At 48.0% G+C, this 16,854-nt stretch overlaps 1 protein-coding gene across 2 annotated transcripts in view; it reads right to left on the bottom strand.

The window, feature by feature from the left end:
- The window catches only part of TRDMT1 (tRNA aspartic acid methyltransferase 1), a 56,497-nt gene that overhangs the window by 14,112 nt on the left and 25,531 nt on the right, over window positions 1–16,854 (bottom strand). For both annotated transcript variants that reach the window (XM_073676496.1, XM_073676495.1), the window contains exons 2-5: window positions 11,320–11,429; window positions 2,817–2,893; window positions 901–972; window positions 470–535 (exon numbers count right to left, since the gene is read on the bottom strand). In XM_073676496.1, coding sequence (XP_073532597.1) covers window positions 470–535; window positions 901–972; window positions 2,817–2,893; window positions 11,320–11,409 — 305 coding nt within the window. In that variant the 5' untranslated portion in view covers window positions 11,410–11,429. The remainder of the gene's footprint in view (window positions 1–469; window positions 536–900; window positions 973–2,816; window positions 2,894–11,319; window positions 11,430–16,854) is intronic.

Here is a 16,854-nt window from a genome sequence, read left to right on the forward strand (position 1 = left end):
AGGAAAGGTAAGGAAGAACAAATATATGGAAATTTATCCATCATCAAGTCCAAATTATATAGATTTTCCACCTCTCCAGGGGTTTCCATTTGCTGTTCTCTACTATCTTCTGACATGTCGAAGATATAAAAGAAGATAGCATTGATCGCGGCCTGGGGGCTGGGACCACCTTAGTCACAAAAAGAGACCTCTGTGCTATGCTGTGGACCATCCATTGACTTCAAGTTAACGGATACTTTTATCAAAAGGTGAGAGCTGCAACCAGTGTGGCCCTTAGCATATAACAGGCATCCATTGAAAACAAATGAATACACTTTAATGGGCACTGTGCTTAGTGGTAATGTGGGGAACCCAACTTCTTATGCAGTGGTTCCCCTAAATATACCAGCTGACCGCTGTGCTTCCCAGCAGGGACAGCCCTTCTTTGTCTCATAATGCAGCATTTTCAAGTTATAGAATATACTATTACCTTGCCTCAGAGATCTCGAATCCTTTCACGTTCTCCAGAAGAATATAATGAGGACGCTTCTGTAGTCTGCGAACGTGCAACAGAATTGTGAATGTTGTAAAGACAGTATATAAAAGTCTCCACCAGGGGGAGCCGAGGAGCAGACTGCATACAGCCTGCACACTGAATCCAATCAGAACACTGTATGCATTATACATATGTGCCGTACGCGATGCAGACAGACGCACAGGGCTGCACACAGACACCGTGCCAGGCCTGGGAAAGGCTGCCGTATAGACCAATAGTCCCTCACAGCACATGGACCTAATATCAATACAGAATATATGAGGCAGAGCACATTCACGATGCTGGGATAAAGCGCTTAATAAACTAATGGTGCTCGGCCCTGAAATAACACGAGACTCATCACTATCAAAAAGCAGACACTGCACCTTGGAAGGATTTCCAAAATGTACAGGAAACTCTTTGCCCTTGGGTCGGACACATCACCTTGCAAACCGATCCTGAAAGGAAACAGAAGGCATAAAGACAGGAAGAATACAGAAATACAGAATATGCTTATAGACATTACAAGAGCAAAAAGGATCCTAATAGATAGATAGAAAGATAGATAGATAGATAGATAGATAGATAGATAATATATAGATAGATAGATAGATATGGGATAGATAGATAATAGATAGACAGATACAGACCAAAAGTTTGGACACACCTTCTCATTTAAAGATTTGTCTGTATTTTCATGACTATGTAAATTGTACATTCACACTGAAGGCATCAAAACTATGAATTACCACATGTGGAATTATATACTTAACAAAAAAGTGTGAAACAACTGAAAATATGTCTTATATTCTAGGTTCTTCAAAGTAGCCACCTTTTGCTTTGATGACTGCTTTGCACACTCTTGGCATTCTCTTGATGAGCTTCAAGAGGTAGTCACCGGAAATGGTCTTCCAACAATCTTGAAGGAGTTCCCAGAGATGCTTAGCACTTGTTGGCCCTTTTGCCTTCACTCTGCGATCCAGCTCACCCCAAACCATCTCGATCGGGTTCAGGTCTGGTGACTGTGGAGGCCAGGTCATCTGGCGTAGCACCCCATCACTCTCCTTCTTGGTCAAATAGCCCTTACACAGCCTGGAGGTGTGTTTGGGGTCATTGTCCTGTTGAAAACTAAATGATGGTCCAACTAAACGCAAACCGGATGGAATAGCATGCTGCTGCAAGATGCTGTGGTTTCCATGCTGGTTCAGTATGCCTTCAATTTTGAATAAATCCCCAACAGTGTCACCAGCAAAGCCCCCCCACACCATCACACCTCCTCCTCCATGCTTCACGGTGGGAACCAGGCATGTAGAGTCCATCCGTTCACCTTTTCTGCGTCGCACAAAGACACGGCGGTTGGAACCAAAGATCTCAAATTTGGACTCATCAGACCAAAGCACAGATTTCCACTGGTCTAATGTCCATTCCTTGTGTTCTTTAGCCCAAATAAGTCTCTTCTGCTTGTTGCCTGTCCTTAGCAGTGGTTTCCTAGCAGCTATTTTACCATGAAGGCCTTCTGCACAAAGTCTCCTCTTAACAGTTGTTGTAGAGATGTGTCTGCTGCTAGAACTCTGTGTGGCATTGACCTGGTCTCTAATCTGAGCTGCTGTTAACCTGCGATTTCTGAGGCTGGTGACTCGGATAAACTTATCCTCAGAAGCAGAGGTGACTCTTGGTCTTCCTTTCCTCGGGCGGTCCTCATGTGAGCCAGTTTCTTTATAGCGCTTGATGGTTTTTGCAACTGCACTTGGGGACACTTTCAAAGTTTTCCCAATTTTTCACACTGACTGACCTTCATTTCTTAAAGTAATGATGGCCACTCGTTTTTCTTTACTTAGCTGCTTTTTTCTTGCCATAATACAAATTGTAACAGTCTATTCAGTAGGACTATCAGCTGTGTATCCAACAGACTTCTGCACAACACAACTGATGGTCCAAACCCCATTTATAAGGCAAGAAATCCCACTTATTAAACCTGACAGGGCACACCTGTGAAGTGAAAACCATTTCCGGTAACTACCTCTTGAAGCTCATCAAGAGAATGCCAAGAGTGTGCAAAGCAGTCATCAAAGCAAAAGGTGGCTACTTTGAAGAACCTAGAATATAAGACATATTTTCAGTTGTTTCACACTTTTTTGTTAAGTATATAATTCCACATGTGTTAATTCATAGTTTTGATGCCTTCAGTCTGAATGTACAATTTTCATAGTCATGAAAATACAGAAAAATCTTTAAATGAGAAGGTGTGTCCAAACTTTTGGTCTGTACTGTATATATCATAGTCAGCATATTATTACCGTACCTTGTAAAAGGCTGGCAGGGAGGACTCATCAGGATCATATCACATGCCAAGGAGTCCAGCTCTTCTAGTGATATCCCCTGGGACAATAAAGGGATAATCTCCATCAGTAACCTGCCTTGATATTTATATACAGGAGGGGCGATGACGTTTGGATCGGTGGGGGTCCAATCGTGCCTGAGAATTGGGCTCTGAAATCGGAATGGAGCATTGGCTCCGCATGAAGGTCAACCGCGCCATTCATTCTCTGTGCCGGAGAAAGCAGGACATCGGTAACTAAAGGGGGTGTACTATTATTATATATACTATTACTTGTCACTTATTTACTTGCTGTAGGGAATAGGCTCATTTTTGTTTGCATTTCTTTTTTTTTTTTTTTTCTTCTTTGGGTTTTGTCTATTTAAAGGGGACGTCTTGTGTAAAAAAAAAACATTTTCATCTACCCTATTAGGGAATTCTTTATTAATAGTGGGGGGTCCTATGTTCAAGATCTTTATCTAAAAACTTACTCTAAAAAAGGTCAGGACTTTGACTACAATGAACAGGTATGTGGCCAGCTAGGATCTTGGCTACAGGAAACGAGTATGTGGCCAGCGTGCCGGTTAGGATCTCGGCTACAGGGAACGAGTATGTGGCCAACGTGCTGGTTAGGATCTCGGCTGCAGGGAACGGGTATGTGGCCAACGTGCCGATTAGGATCTCGGCTACAGGGAACGGGTATGTGGCCAACGTGCCGGTTAGGATCTCGGCTACAGGGAACGGGTATGTGGCCAGCGTGTCAGTTAGGATCTCGGCTACAGGGAACGGGTATGTGGCCAGCGTGCCGGTTAGGATCTCGGCTACCGGGAACGGGTATGTGGCCAGCGTGCCGGTTAGGATCTCGACTATAGGGAACGGGTAAGTGGCCAGCGTGCCGTCAGAACATGGGTAAGTGGACGGGATGCTGGCTACAGGGAAAGGGCAAGAGGCAGGCACACCTGTTGGGAAATTGGCTACAGGGAATGGGTAAGTGGCCGGCATATACAAGTGTCACACTCTGGTAACAGAGCCTCTTGTGAAGGCTGAATTATAAAACCCACTGCACCGCACTGAATTATCCTTTATTATGTCCACAGTTCGCATTATACAGTGGGTATGGAAAGTATTCAGACTCCTTTAAATTTTTCACTCTTTGTTTCATTGCAGCCATTTGGTAAATTCTAAAAAGTTCATTTTTTTCTCATTAAAGTACACTCTGCACCCCATCTTGACTGAAAAAAAAACAGAAATGTAGAAAATTTTGCAAATTTATTAAAAAAGAAAAACTGAAATATCACATGGTCATAAGTATTCAGACCCTTTCCTCAGACACTCATGTGTCCATTTCCTTGTGATCCTCCTTGAGATGGTTCTACTCCTTCATTGGAGTCCAGCTGTGTTTAATTAAACTGATAGGACTTGATTTGGAAAGGCACACACCTGTCTATATAAGACCTCACAGCTCACAGTGCATGTCAGACCAAATGAGAATCATGAGCTCAAAGGAACTGCCCAAGGAGCTCAGAGACAGAATTGTGGCAAGGAACAGATCTGGCCAAGGTTACAAAAGAATTTCTGCATTACTCAAGGTTCCTAAGAGCACAGTGGCCTCCATAATCCTTAAATGGAAGAAGTGTGGGACCACCAGAAGTCTTTCTAGATCTGGCAGTCCAGCCAAACTGAGCAATCGTGGGAGAAGAGCCTTGATGAGACAGGTAAAGAAGAACCCTAAGATCACTGTGGCTGAGCTCCAGAGATGCAGTAGGGAGATGGGAGAAAGTTCCACAAAGTCAACTATCACTGCAGCCCTCCACCAGTCTGGCCTTTATGGCAAGTGGCCCGACGGAAGCCTCTCCTCAGTGCAAAACATAGAGTTTGCTCAAAAACACATGAAGGACTCCCAGACTATGAGAAATAAGATTCTCTGGTCTGATGAGGTGAAGATAGAACTTTTTGGTGATATTCTAAGCGGTATGTGTGGAGAAAACCAGGCACTGCTCATCACCTGCACAATACAATCCCAACAGTGAAACATGGTGGTGGCAGCATCATGCTATGGGGGTGTTTTTCAGCTGCAGGGACAGGACGACTGGTTGCAATTGAAAGAAACATGAATGCGGCCAAGTACAGAGATATCCTGGATGAAAACCTCTTCCAGAGTGCTCTGGACCTCAGACTTGGCCGAAGGTTCGCCTTCCAACAAGACAATGACCCTAAGCACACAGCTAAAATAACAAAGGAGTGGCTTCAGAACAACTCTGTGACCATTCTTGACTGGCCCAGCCAGAGCCCTGACCTAAACCCAATTGAGCATCTCTGGAGAGACCTGAAAATGGCTGTCCTCCAACGTTCACCATCCAACCTGACGGAACTGGAGAGGATCTGCAAGGAAGAATGGCAGAGGATCCCCAAATCCAGGTGTGAAAAACTTGTTGCATCATTCCCAAGAAGACTCATAGCTGTACTAGCTCAAAAGGGGGCTTCTACTCAATACTGAGCAAAGGGTCTGAATACTTATGACCATGTGATATTTCAGTTTTTCTTTTTTAATAAATTTGCAAAAATTTCTACATTTCTGTTTTTTTTTCAGTGAAGATGGGGTGCAGAGTGTACTTTAATGGGAAAAATGAACTTTTTAGAATTTACCAAATGGCTGCAATGAAACAAAGAGTGAAAAATTTAAAGGGGTCTGAATACTTTCATTACCCCAGAGACAGCTTTTTACTAACAATAAAGTTACCATCGTTATCTTATTAATCCCCATGAAAATGTGATTTGCAAGCTTCTTTTACCCCAATCCAGGTAGAGATCCCCCTGCAGACCCTTACCTGCTCTCTACATGGACGGCCTGTCGCCAGCCCAACATGGTCATGTCGTGCAAGCCGCAAATGGCCACTGTGGCCACCTGACGAGTCACCAGTACAGACAGCATATCAACATTAAAGAGAATGTGCCATCAGAAAATGATCACGTTTTTATATGAAACATGTTTTTTTTAGGCTTTAATGATTGTTTTTTACATTTTTCATACATCTTATTAAAAAAAATCCTGAAATCTTGTAATTTTCATTGAGTTTTTTAATAGGCTGATAGATCCTGTTGTGCAGAGATCCCATTCTGTAGAGATCCCATTCTGTAGAGATCCCTTCTCCGCAGTCATGTCGTTGTCATCGCAGGCAGGATTACAAGGACACCTCTGTATAGAAAGCACATTATCCTGCATTCACATCTCACCTCCTCCCCCCTCCCTACACAAGAACCTCCGTACAGGTCACAGAGCATGTCCATAACACTCTCATAGAAGTCTATGGAGATTTCATACTGGCGGAAGAGAAACATAGGCCGCTGCACCAGGGGTAGAAACGATTCTTTCCCTATTCCTCCACCAACCAAAGAATTTACTGTGCACGTTGCTGAACGGCACCAGCGCATGTGCAGTACAAATGGCCACCACGACTAGTAATTAGTCCTGGAAACCTCAGATATTTCCCCACGGAACCAGTAGTAACCAATCTCGGACTATCAGCCATGTAGTACTGGCTACTTAAAGGGGATGTAAACTTCTTAAATTGAACCAGTGCCCATCATAAAACCCTAAATACTTAGCTCCTGGAGTGGAGCCGATCCACTGATGTCGGCACTGTGATTCTATGTGTCCTGTGACCGCTGCAGCCAATCAGTGGTGGTGTCACGCACAGTGTGGGAAAGACTAAGTGCAACACGAAGGGATGAGGGCAAGGCAGTCCAGACACTATGAAAAGGGGGAGTGGAGACCCCTAGGCACCAATCCACACCAATCGCCGAGCAGGAAACCTAAGCCCTGTATATCCCTAAAGCTAGTCCCTGGATAGGGAGGGGGGGGGTGAGCACTGGTCAGTCCCCACTATTAGCTAAAGAAAAAAAGGGAGACAAATAAGGGGGGAGAGACTTAGCTTGAGCAGACTCCAGAGAGATAGCACCAAACATCCTCCAAGGGCACCAGAGAGGAAGTAAGCCGACAGCTATAGCTCCAAGCCTTCACAACGGAAAAAGTGAATATCACTGGTGACTCCCTGAAGCAGACTGAGAGATTATAAACACCCAGGCCAAGGTGTGTCAATCAGAGCAGGAGGGAGGTCGCCGCTGAGTCCAAAAGTCTGAAGGATTAAGAAGGCGTCAGCAATGCCAAACGCAGAGACCTTCTGCAGCCAGATGCAGAGCGACGGTCTGTTACATCTGACACACCCGTGACAGGTGGCTAATCGGCTACAGACTTCACAATTTCATCCAGAGTGGACAAAAGGTCACGTGACCACCAGAAATTGCAGCTTGATCCGTTCTGATCAATACTGGACATGTGAACATGGCCTAACACGTACCCCTCTTCTTGCTGACTCTCTCCATAGTTGTAGTCTTTAGCTATGGAGACGTAAAGATCTGCAGAGGAGCTGTAAGCGCAAAACGACAGATACATTTTAGAAGATTGATTTGAATAATTGAAATATTGGCTGCAAAAGTGCACGAAGACCTAATATGTACATTCACCTTCTAGTATTCATGCAGAGGTTTAGTATACAGACCGTGCAATGCGTATATTGTATTACTAGGTCTTATAACCCATTCTCAGCCGGATCTGCTGACATCTCCTTGGATTAAATAAGAAAAGAGCAGTACTGATAACGTGGATGCAATATTACATGGGCTGTAGTCTGTCGGGGTCACTGTGACCTGCACTGACGATGAGTGCGGTAATAGAAGGACCGGCTTATCAGCCGACCTTTGCACTGTGGTTACAATTGCTGATCAGATTATTACCGCATGTGTCTGTAACCCCAGAGATCAGATGATCATGGCAGGGAAAGCCACGTGTGGCCTCCGGAGCGGTAATGCAGTCATACATCATTACATGGGGATCACTGAAGTCAATAGACTACCATGGAGAATAACAGCCTCCTGCCCCAACTACGAAGCCTATATTCCCCAATGGGGCATAAGGAAAGGAAATCTCCAGATTACACAAACCCTTTAAAGGGATTTTGCTATTGGATATCACTGGGATATCATTTTATCACTGGTGCCGGTCTGACCTCTGGGAATAAGAGGGTGGAGTGCTGGTTTAAAGCTGCATCAGCATTTCTGGTTTTCCTTGTACAGCGGTGCATCTGACACAGAACGAGTCCATTGATTCCATGGTGCAGTACATGAGAAGGGGTTACATACCAAATACAGATATCACTTACAGTAAACAAACTAACAATGATAGACTGGTACGGAGGGAAGAGGACCCTGCCCTTGCGGGCTTACATTCTACAGGATGATGGGGAAGGAGACAGTAGGTTGAGGGGTTGCAGTAGCTCCGGTGTTGTTGAGGTGACAGCGTGGTCATGGCAGGCTGTAAGCTTGTTTGAAGAGATGGGTTTTCAGGTTCCGTCTGAAGGATCCAGGTGTGGTGGATAATCGGACGTGTTCAGGCACAGAATTCCATAGGATGGGGGATATTCGGGAGAAATCTTGGAGGCGATTGCATGAAGAACGAGAAGGAGGTCTTGGGAGGACTGGAGATTACGTGACGGAATATATCGGGAGATTAGTTCAGAGATGTACGGAGGAGAGAGTTTATGAATGGCCTTGTAGGTCAGTGTTAGTAGTTTGAACTGGATACCCTGGGGGAATGGGAGCCAGTGTAGGGATTTGCAAAGGGAGGTAGCAGAGCAGTAGCGAGGAGAGCGATGAACCAGTCGGGCAGCAGAGTTAAGGATGGACTGGAGGGGTGTGAGAGTGTTAACAGGTAGGCCACAGAGGAGGATGTTGCAGTAGTCGATGCAGGGGTTACAATCGCACTGGAACCCTGGATCTTAAGGTTGCACACAAAGTTCCTTTTGTCTATATGAAAAGACTATTATTAAAAGACCTGTGATAATTGGGGGCCCTGTTGAAGCTTTTGCATTGGTGTCCACGAACTGTTACACCACTGGATCAAGCGTTCTCTTCTTAGGATCAATCGCAGTACCAGACGATATCCCAGTGATGAGCCCAAGTATGGCGTCCTGGTACGAGAACACAACGTCTGGTCCATCCTTGGAGCAAAGTTCATGAAATAGGGACATTATATTTACCTGTTCTTCTAAATGGAACATGCAAAAAGAAATAGGACTTCAGGCAATTTTGACATCTCCGGTTGCTTTACTCAAGATCTTTTCTTACTTTTCGAGCCTCATTATACAACGGTGTCTGATGTGCGAGAGCGGCTGTGTGGCATTACATAAGAGGCCTGTGGGCCAGTCAATGTATGCTCTACACCAGGGGTCTCAAACACGCGGCCCGCGGGCCGCATGCGGCCCCTGAGGCTGCTTTATGCAGCCCGCAGGCACAGACCCCTTGACGATCCCGACCTGGTCCAGGAGGAGCCGCCGACAGCAGCGCTGCATTGCCACACAGAGACTGTTTCCCAGCACTGCATTTCCAATGCCAGCCGCTGGCCAATCAGAGGCCAGCAGCTGATATCTGCGTGTCGGCGCAGCGAGTATGACGTCATTGCCATATGCAGATGTCAGCTGCTGGCCTCTGATTGGCCGGCGGCTGACACTGAAAATGCTGTGCTGGGAGACAGTCTCTGTGCGGCAATGCAGCGCTGCTGTCGGCGGCTCCTCCTGGACCAGGTCGGGATCGTCAAGGGGTCGGACTCTGTGGTGCCTGCGGGCCACATCTGCAGGAAGGCCGCCGAGGGAACAGAGGACAGGTGAGAATCATCTTTTTTTTTTTTCTATTTTATGTGTGTGAAGAACAGCACAGGGGGCACATAGCCACAAGAGGGGACCTGGATGGGGCACATAGCCACAAGATGGAGACCTGGATGGGGCACATAGCCACAAGATGGGGACCTGGATGGGGCACATAGCCACAAGATGGGGACCTGGATGGGGCACATAGCCACAAGATGGGGACCTGGATGGGGCACATAGCCACAAGATGGAGACCTGGATGGGGCACATTAGTACAAGATGGGGACCAGAGCCACAAGATGGGGACCTGGATGGGGCACATAGCCACAAGATGGGGACCAGAGCCACAAGATGGGGACCTGGATGGGGCACATAGCCTCAAGATGGGGACCTGGATGGGGAACATTGCCACAGGATGGGGACCTGGATGGGGCACATAGCCCCAAGATGGGGACCTGGATGGGGCACATAGCCTCAAGATGGGGACCAGAGCCACAAGATGGGGACCTGGATGGGGCACATAGCCACAAGATGGGGACCTGGATGGGGCACATAGCCACAAGATGGGGACCTGGATGGGGAACATTGCCACAGGATGGGGACCTGGATGAGGCACATTAGTACAAGATGGGCGCCAGGATGGGGAACGTTGCCACAGAATGGGGACCTGGATGGGGCACATAGCCACAGGATGGGGACCTGGATGGGGCACATTAGTACAAGATGGGGACTTGGATGGGGAACATTACTACAAGATGTTTTCCATTATTACTATATGATGCTAATTGTAAGACAATATTACTGTATGTGGCCAATTGGGGGAAATAAAATTGTAAAAAAAATAAAAAATAAAATAAAGCATGAAAAAATATTGGGCACTAAAAATGCTGTTTTATATGTAAACTAAAGTAAACACAAAAAAGTGCACGTTTATTATCGCCACATCCATAACGACCCAAGCCATAAAAAAATAAACACGGCAAAAATGTTCAAAAGGTGTATACAAAAAAAATGGTATCACTAAAAATGTCACATTGAACAAAGAATGCGGCCCCCCAAATTCAAATTTTTTCCATGTGCGGCCCATATACCCAGCCGAGTTTGAGACCCCTGCTCTACACGGTGGCTGAAGGTCTGCAGACTATTAACATTTACTACTTCACTTTTAAGAGAGATGAGGACTTTTCAGAAGAATGACCAATTAGTTTCTCCCCTGCTTAGGAAATACTGCTCTGGTGGTATCACTATATAAAGAGCCATTTGGAATCCCAAAGAAAGCAAAAATGGTGGTTGTTTACTTTCCTATTACTGTCTAATAATTCAGAGGAGTAATGCACAGAATATGCCAAAAAAGGTTTACCGCATGCAGGTCCCACCTCTGGGCCCGAACCTTTCTCGCCACGCGCCGCTGGTAAAGTAGAGTTGCTCTCGCATGTGCCGTTTTCTCCATTCATTTTTATGGGAGTTACAAAAATTGTCAAGCATGCGTGCTCATATTCGGGACCTCTATAGAAGGGAATAGAGAGGCCTCTCATTTTCTGGTGCAGCAAGACAGGCGCCCGTTCTCGAGATAGTTTAACATCTGGGACCTGCACCTATAAGACCTTAAGGCTGAGTCTACATGGTGACTTTGACCGCAACGGCCATAGTATAATTGAAGTTCACTCGGTGCCGCTGCTACATGGCGGCGCTATACAAGTGACTAGAAGTGGTGGCATGTCAGGCAGAATATAGGCTGAAGTTGGTTGGTTGCACATACACAAGCAAGCACATAAATACACACGTACCTCTATGGACTTGGGCCATAATGGGGTATTAGGAAAGTTGTACTTGTACACTTCGTTGGCGGTGGTGTTCACGTCCACGGCTGCCACCATCTCAGCAGATACTCCGCTTTCTGGAACAGTCACAGACAAAAAGTCATTAGTATTTGCCTTTCATATTTTTCTACAACTATTAGGGAATTGGACAAATTTTGAAAGTTGTAAAATGAAAACAAAGAGGTCGGAGCTATAGATGAGGAGGTCCGCGGTCCCACCTCTCTCCCCCAGCACCGGTCACTTGTAGGTTATTCTTGCTCCATTACAGGGTCCTCATCTATCAGGTAGTTGGGGTCTATCTTGTGATTTTACCATCAATGCTCTGTTATAACATTAGCAAATAAATAATTAGTTACCGAGTATAAATAATACTAATCTTTTTATTTATATAGCGCCAACATATTCTGAAGCACTTTACAATTCAGACGATTTCCAGACTTTATCATCACTGTCCCCATTGGGGCTCACAATCTAGATTCCCTGTCAGTATGTCTGGAGTGTGGGAGGAAACCAGAGAACCCGGAGGAAACCCACGCAAACACGGGGAGAACATACAAACTCCTTGCAGATGTCGTCCTTGGTGGGATTTGAACCCAGGACCCCAGCGCTGCAAGGCTGCAGTGCTAACCCTTCACATACTTTCTTGTGTTCTGCCTCTAATGTGGCTTGTTCTTGCAGGGTGACTGGTGCTCACAGTAAGGAGCAGTCGTGCGATGTGGCACCTGCACAAGTGAGGGAGTGCGGACATCTAGTGCGAGTCTTCATGATCCTGCACCTTCCTCACACAGGTCACCGACGCTCAAAACCGGCATATTCCTAAACTTATAGGAGGCATCATGTGGCCTGGGGGCAGCGAGGCAGGCTGTATGGGGGGCAGCAGATATAACTATGTGGCCATCCTAACATGCTATGCAAATGACTCGCCCCCTGGGCCGTGGGGCATGCGGATCCGGGCGATAGGGGAACGATGGGGGTAGTAGTGGCGGCCCGGTCCCACGGCTCAGGGTGGTCAGACCAATGGTAGTCTGCTACTGTACATTAGATAATGTCCGACTACGCCACCCGTGAATTGCGGTTTTTAGGAACCGCTGCTGCAAGGCAGTCCGCTGGGGCCGATGACGTGTGCAGCTGGGATCGTGTGACTCCCCACGGGAAGAGTGCGGCCTCAGGGCAGTGTAGTGGATGTTGGGAGTGATGGGAGTGAGAGTCCCAGTGCTGATAGTGCTGGAGGAGCGAAAGAGCACACAGACAACGTACTGCAGTCCAATGTCGTTTACTCACAGTTCAGGTACTCCAGGTCACCTCTGTACAGGTAGTGACCGCCCGAGCCGTGCTGCGTCCACCAGGTGTGGGGCTCGGTCAACTCCCAGGCAGTTCAGGAGCATGGCACAGGACCCCCTTTAATCCTTTCTCTGGCCTGCCTCACCAGTGACCCACTTTTGTCCAGCTGCCGCGGACTTGTGCGGTTAAACGTGGGCCCCGTTCTCCGCTGTCCTATATGGTGCCTTCCTAGCAGGTTTGATGAGGTGTCACACCAATAAATGATCACGACCTCGGGTCTTTGGCTGAGGGTAGTTTCTCCTCCACCAACTTGGGATCCGGCACCCTTAATCTGCCTGACCCTTCACCCTGGATTCTCGTGGGTTCTTAGGGTCCCTTCCACCTTCTTGTTCCTGAGCCCTTCTGTTTCTCTGTCTCTTCTTCTCCCTTTCCGTTCCTTCCTGTTCCTTTCTCTTGGAGCTGGGCTCAGGTGGCACCACAGCTCCCCTTCACCTCCTCCTCGGCCTCTCACTAGGCCCTCCTGGAGTAGAGCTCCTACAGAGCCTCTACTCCCTGTCTTCTCCTCTCTGGATAGAACTGAACTTCTCCTAGAGCTAAGATGGTGCCCACCTTTTATACCTCCCTCTGACCATGAGCCCAGGTGACCAGCAACCAATGGGCTCCTTCCTATGCTCAGGAACCAACCCCTATCTGCCCCTACAGCACTGGGTGTTCCACCCCCCTCCCCACTCCAGACAGGGACATAGTTGGTCGTGCCTGCACTTCTGTCTAGTGGGAGCACCGTTGAGCTGTCCCTCGGAAATGGGGTGTGTGTGCTGTATGCAGCTAACTGAGTCCTGGTCCACACTCCATCCTTACCTGGGAGTGGAATACCACACCTCTGGCAGAGATGCAATACCCCTGTAGCGGCCAAACCCTCGGGGCGCCACACAAACAGGTGGCAGCATAGCAAGCTTCATTACGGGGGCACTACAGCAAGCTTCATTACGGGGGCACTACAGCAAGCTTCATTATGGTGGACCATAGCAAGCTTCATTATGGGGGCACCAGAGCAAGCTTCATTACAGGGGGACCACAGCAAGCTTCATTACAGGGGCACCAGAGCAAGCTTCATTACAGGTGGACCACAGCAAGCTTCATTACAGGGGGACCACAGCAAGCTTCATTACAGGGGGACCATAGCAAGCTTCATTACAGGTGGACCACAGCAAGCTTCATTACAGGGGGACCACAGCAAGCTTCATTACAGGGGGACCACAGCAAGCGTCATTACAGGAGGACCACAGCAAGCTTCATTACAGGAGGACCACAGCAAGCTTCATTACAGGGGGACCACAGCAAGCTTCATTACAGGGGCACCAGAGCAAGCTTCATTACAGGGGGACCATAGCAAGCTTCATTACAGGTGGACCACAGCAAGCTTCATTACGGGTGGACCACAGCAAGCTTCATTACAGAGGGACCACAGCAAGCTTCATTACAGGGGGGCCACAGCAAGCTTCATTACAGGGGGACCACAGCAAGCTTCATTACAGGGGGACCACAGCAAGCTTCATTACAGGGGGACCATAGCAAGCTTCATTACAGGAGGACCACAGCAAGCTTCATTACAGGAGGACCACAGCAAGCTTCATTACAGGAGGACCACAGCAAGCTTCATTACAGGTGGACCACAGCAAGCTTCATTACAGGAGGACCACAGCAAGCTTCATTACAGGGGGACCACAGCAAGCTTCATTACAGGGGGACCATAGCAAGCTTCATTACAGGAGTACCAGAGCAAGCTTCATTATGCGGGCACCACAGCAAGCTTCATTACAGGAGGACCACAGCAAGCTTCATTACAGGTGGACCACAGCAAGCTTTATTACAGGGGGACCACAGCAAGCTTCATTACAGGAGGACCACAGCAAGCTTCATTACAGGGGGACCACAGCAAGCTTCATTACAGGGGGACCACAGCAAGCTTCATTACAGGGGCACCAGAGCAAGCTTCATTACAGGGGGACCACAGCAAGCTTCATTACAGGTGGACCACAGCAAGCTTCATTACGGGTGGACCACAGCAAGCTTCATTACAGGGGGACCATAGCAAGCTTCATTACAGGAGGACCACAGCAAGCTTCATTACAGGAGGACCACAGCAAGCTTCATTACAGGGGGACCACAGCAAGCTTCATTACAGGGGCACCAGAGCAAGCTTCATTACAGGGGGACCATAGCAAGCTTCATTACAGGTGGACCACAGCAAGCTTCATTACAGGGGGACCACAGCAAGCTTCATTACAGGGGGACCACAGCAAGCTTCATTACAGGGGGACCACAGCAAGCTTCATTACAGGGGCACCAGAGCAAGCTTCATTACAGGGGCACCAGAGCAAGCTTCATTACAGGGGGACCACAGCAAGCTTCATTACAGGGGGACCACAGCAAGCTTCATTACAGGGGGACCACAGCAAGCTTCATTACAGGGGGACCACAGCAAGCTTCATTACAGGTGGACCACAGCAAGCTTCATTGCAGGGGCACCAGAGCAAGCTTCATTACGGGGGGGACCACAGCAAGCTTCATTATGGGGGCACCAAAGCAAGCTTCATTACAGGTGGACCACATCAAGTTTCATTACAGGGGGACCACAGCAAGCTTCATTACAGGGGGACCACAGCAAGCTTCATTACGGGAGCACCAGAGCAAGCTTCATTACAGGAGGACCACAGCAAGCTTCATTACAGGAGGACCACAGCAAGCTTCATTACAGGGGGACCACAGCAATCTTCATTACAGGAGGACCACAGCAAGCTTCATTACAGGGGGACCATAGCAAGCTTCATTACAGGGGGACCATAGCAAGCTTCATTACAGGTGGACCACAGCAAGCTTCATTATGGGGGCACCAAAGCAAGCTTCATTACAGGTGGACCACATCAAGTTTCATTACAGGGGGACCACAGCAAGCTTCATTACAGGGGGACCACAGCAAGCTTCATTACGGGAGCACCAGAGCAAGCTTCATTACAGGAGGACCACAGCAAGCTTCATTACAGGAGGACCACAGCAATCTTCATTACAGGAGGACCACAGCAAGCTTCATTACAGGGGGACCATAGCAAGCTTCATTACAGGGGGACCACAGCAATCTTCATTACAGGAGGACCACAGCAAGCTTCATTACAGGGGGACCATAGCAAGCTTCATTACAGGGGGACCATAGCAAGCTTCATTACAGGGGGACCACAGCAAGCTTCATTACAGGGGCACCAGAGCAAGCTTCATTACAGGAGGACCACAGCAAGCTTCATTACAGGAGGACCACAGCAAGCTTCATTACAGGGGGACCACAGCAATCTTCATTACAGGAGGACCACAGCAAGCTTCATTACAGGGGGACCATAGCAAGCTTCATTACAGGGGGACCATAGCAAGCTTCATTACAGGTGGACCACAGCAAGCTTCATTACAGGGGGACCACAGCAAGCTTCATTACAGGAGGACCACAGCAAGCTTCATTACAGGGGGACCACAGCAAGCTTCATTACAGGGGGACCACAGCAAGCTTCATTACAGGGGCACCAGAGCAAGCTTCATTACAGGGGGACCACAGCAAGCTTCATTACAGGTGGACCACAGCAAGCTTCATTACGGGTGGACCACAGCAAGCTTCATTACAGGGGGACCACAGCAAGCTTCATTACAGGGGGACCACAGCAAGCTTCATTACAGGAGGACCACAGCAAGCTTCATTACAGGGGGACCATAGCAAGCTTCATTACAGGAGGACCACAGCAAGCTTCATTACAGGAGGACCACAGCAAGCTTCATTACAGGAGGACCACAGCAAGCTTCATTACAGGGGGACCACAGCAAGCTTCATTACAGGGGGACCATAGCAAGCTTCATTACAGGTGGACCACAGCAAGCTTCATTATGGGGGACCACAGCAAGCTTCATTACAGGGGGACCACAGCAAGCTTCATTACAGGGGGACCACAGCAAGCTTCATTACAGGGGCACCACAGCAAGCTTCATTACAGGGGCACCAGAGCAAGCTTCATTACAGGGGGACCACAGCAAGCTTCATTACAGGGGGACCACAGCAAGCTTCATTACAGGGGGACCACAGCAAGCTTCATTACAGGGGCACCACAGCAAGCTTCATTACAGGTGGACCACAGCAAGCTTCATTACAGGTGGACCACAGCAAGCTTCATTACGGGAGCACCA

Source organism: Phyllobates terribilis, unplaced genomic scaffold (assembly GCF_046119375.1).
Source record: "Phyllobates terribilis strain yellow unplaced genomic scaffold, ASM4611937v1 Scaffold_4__5_contigs__length_816908805, whole genome shotgun sequence".
NCBI classification, from domain to species: domain Eukaryota; kingdom Metazoa; phylum Chordata; class Amphibia; order Anura; family Dendrobatidae; genus Phyllobates; species Phyllobates terribilis.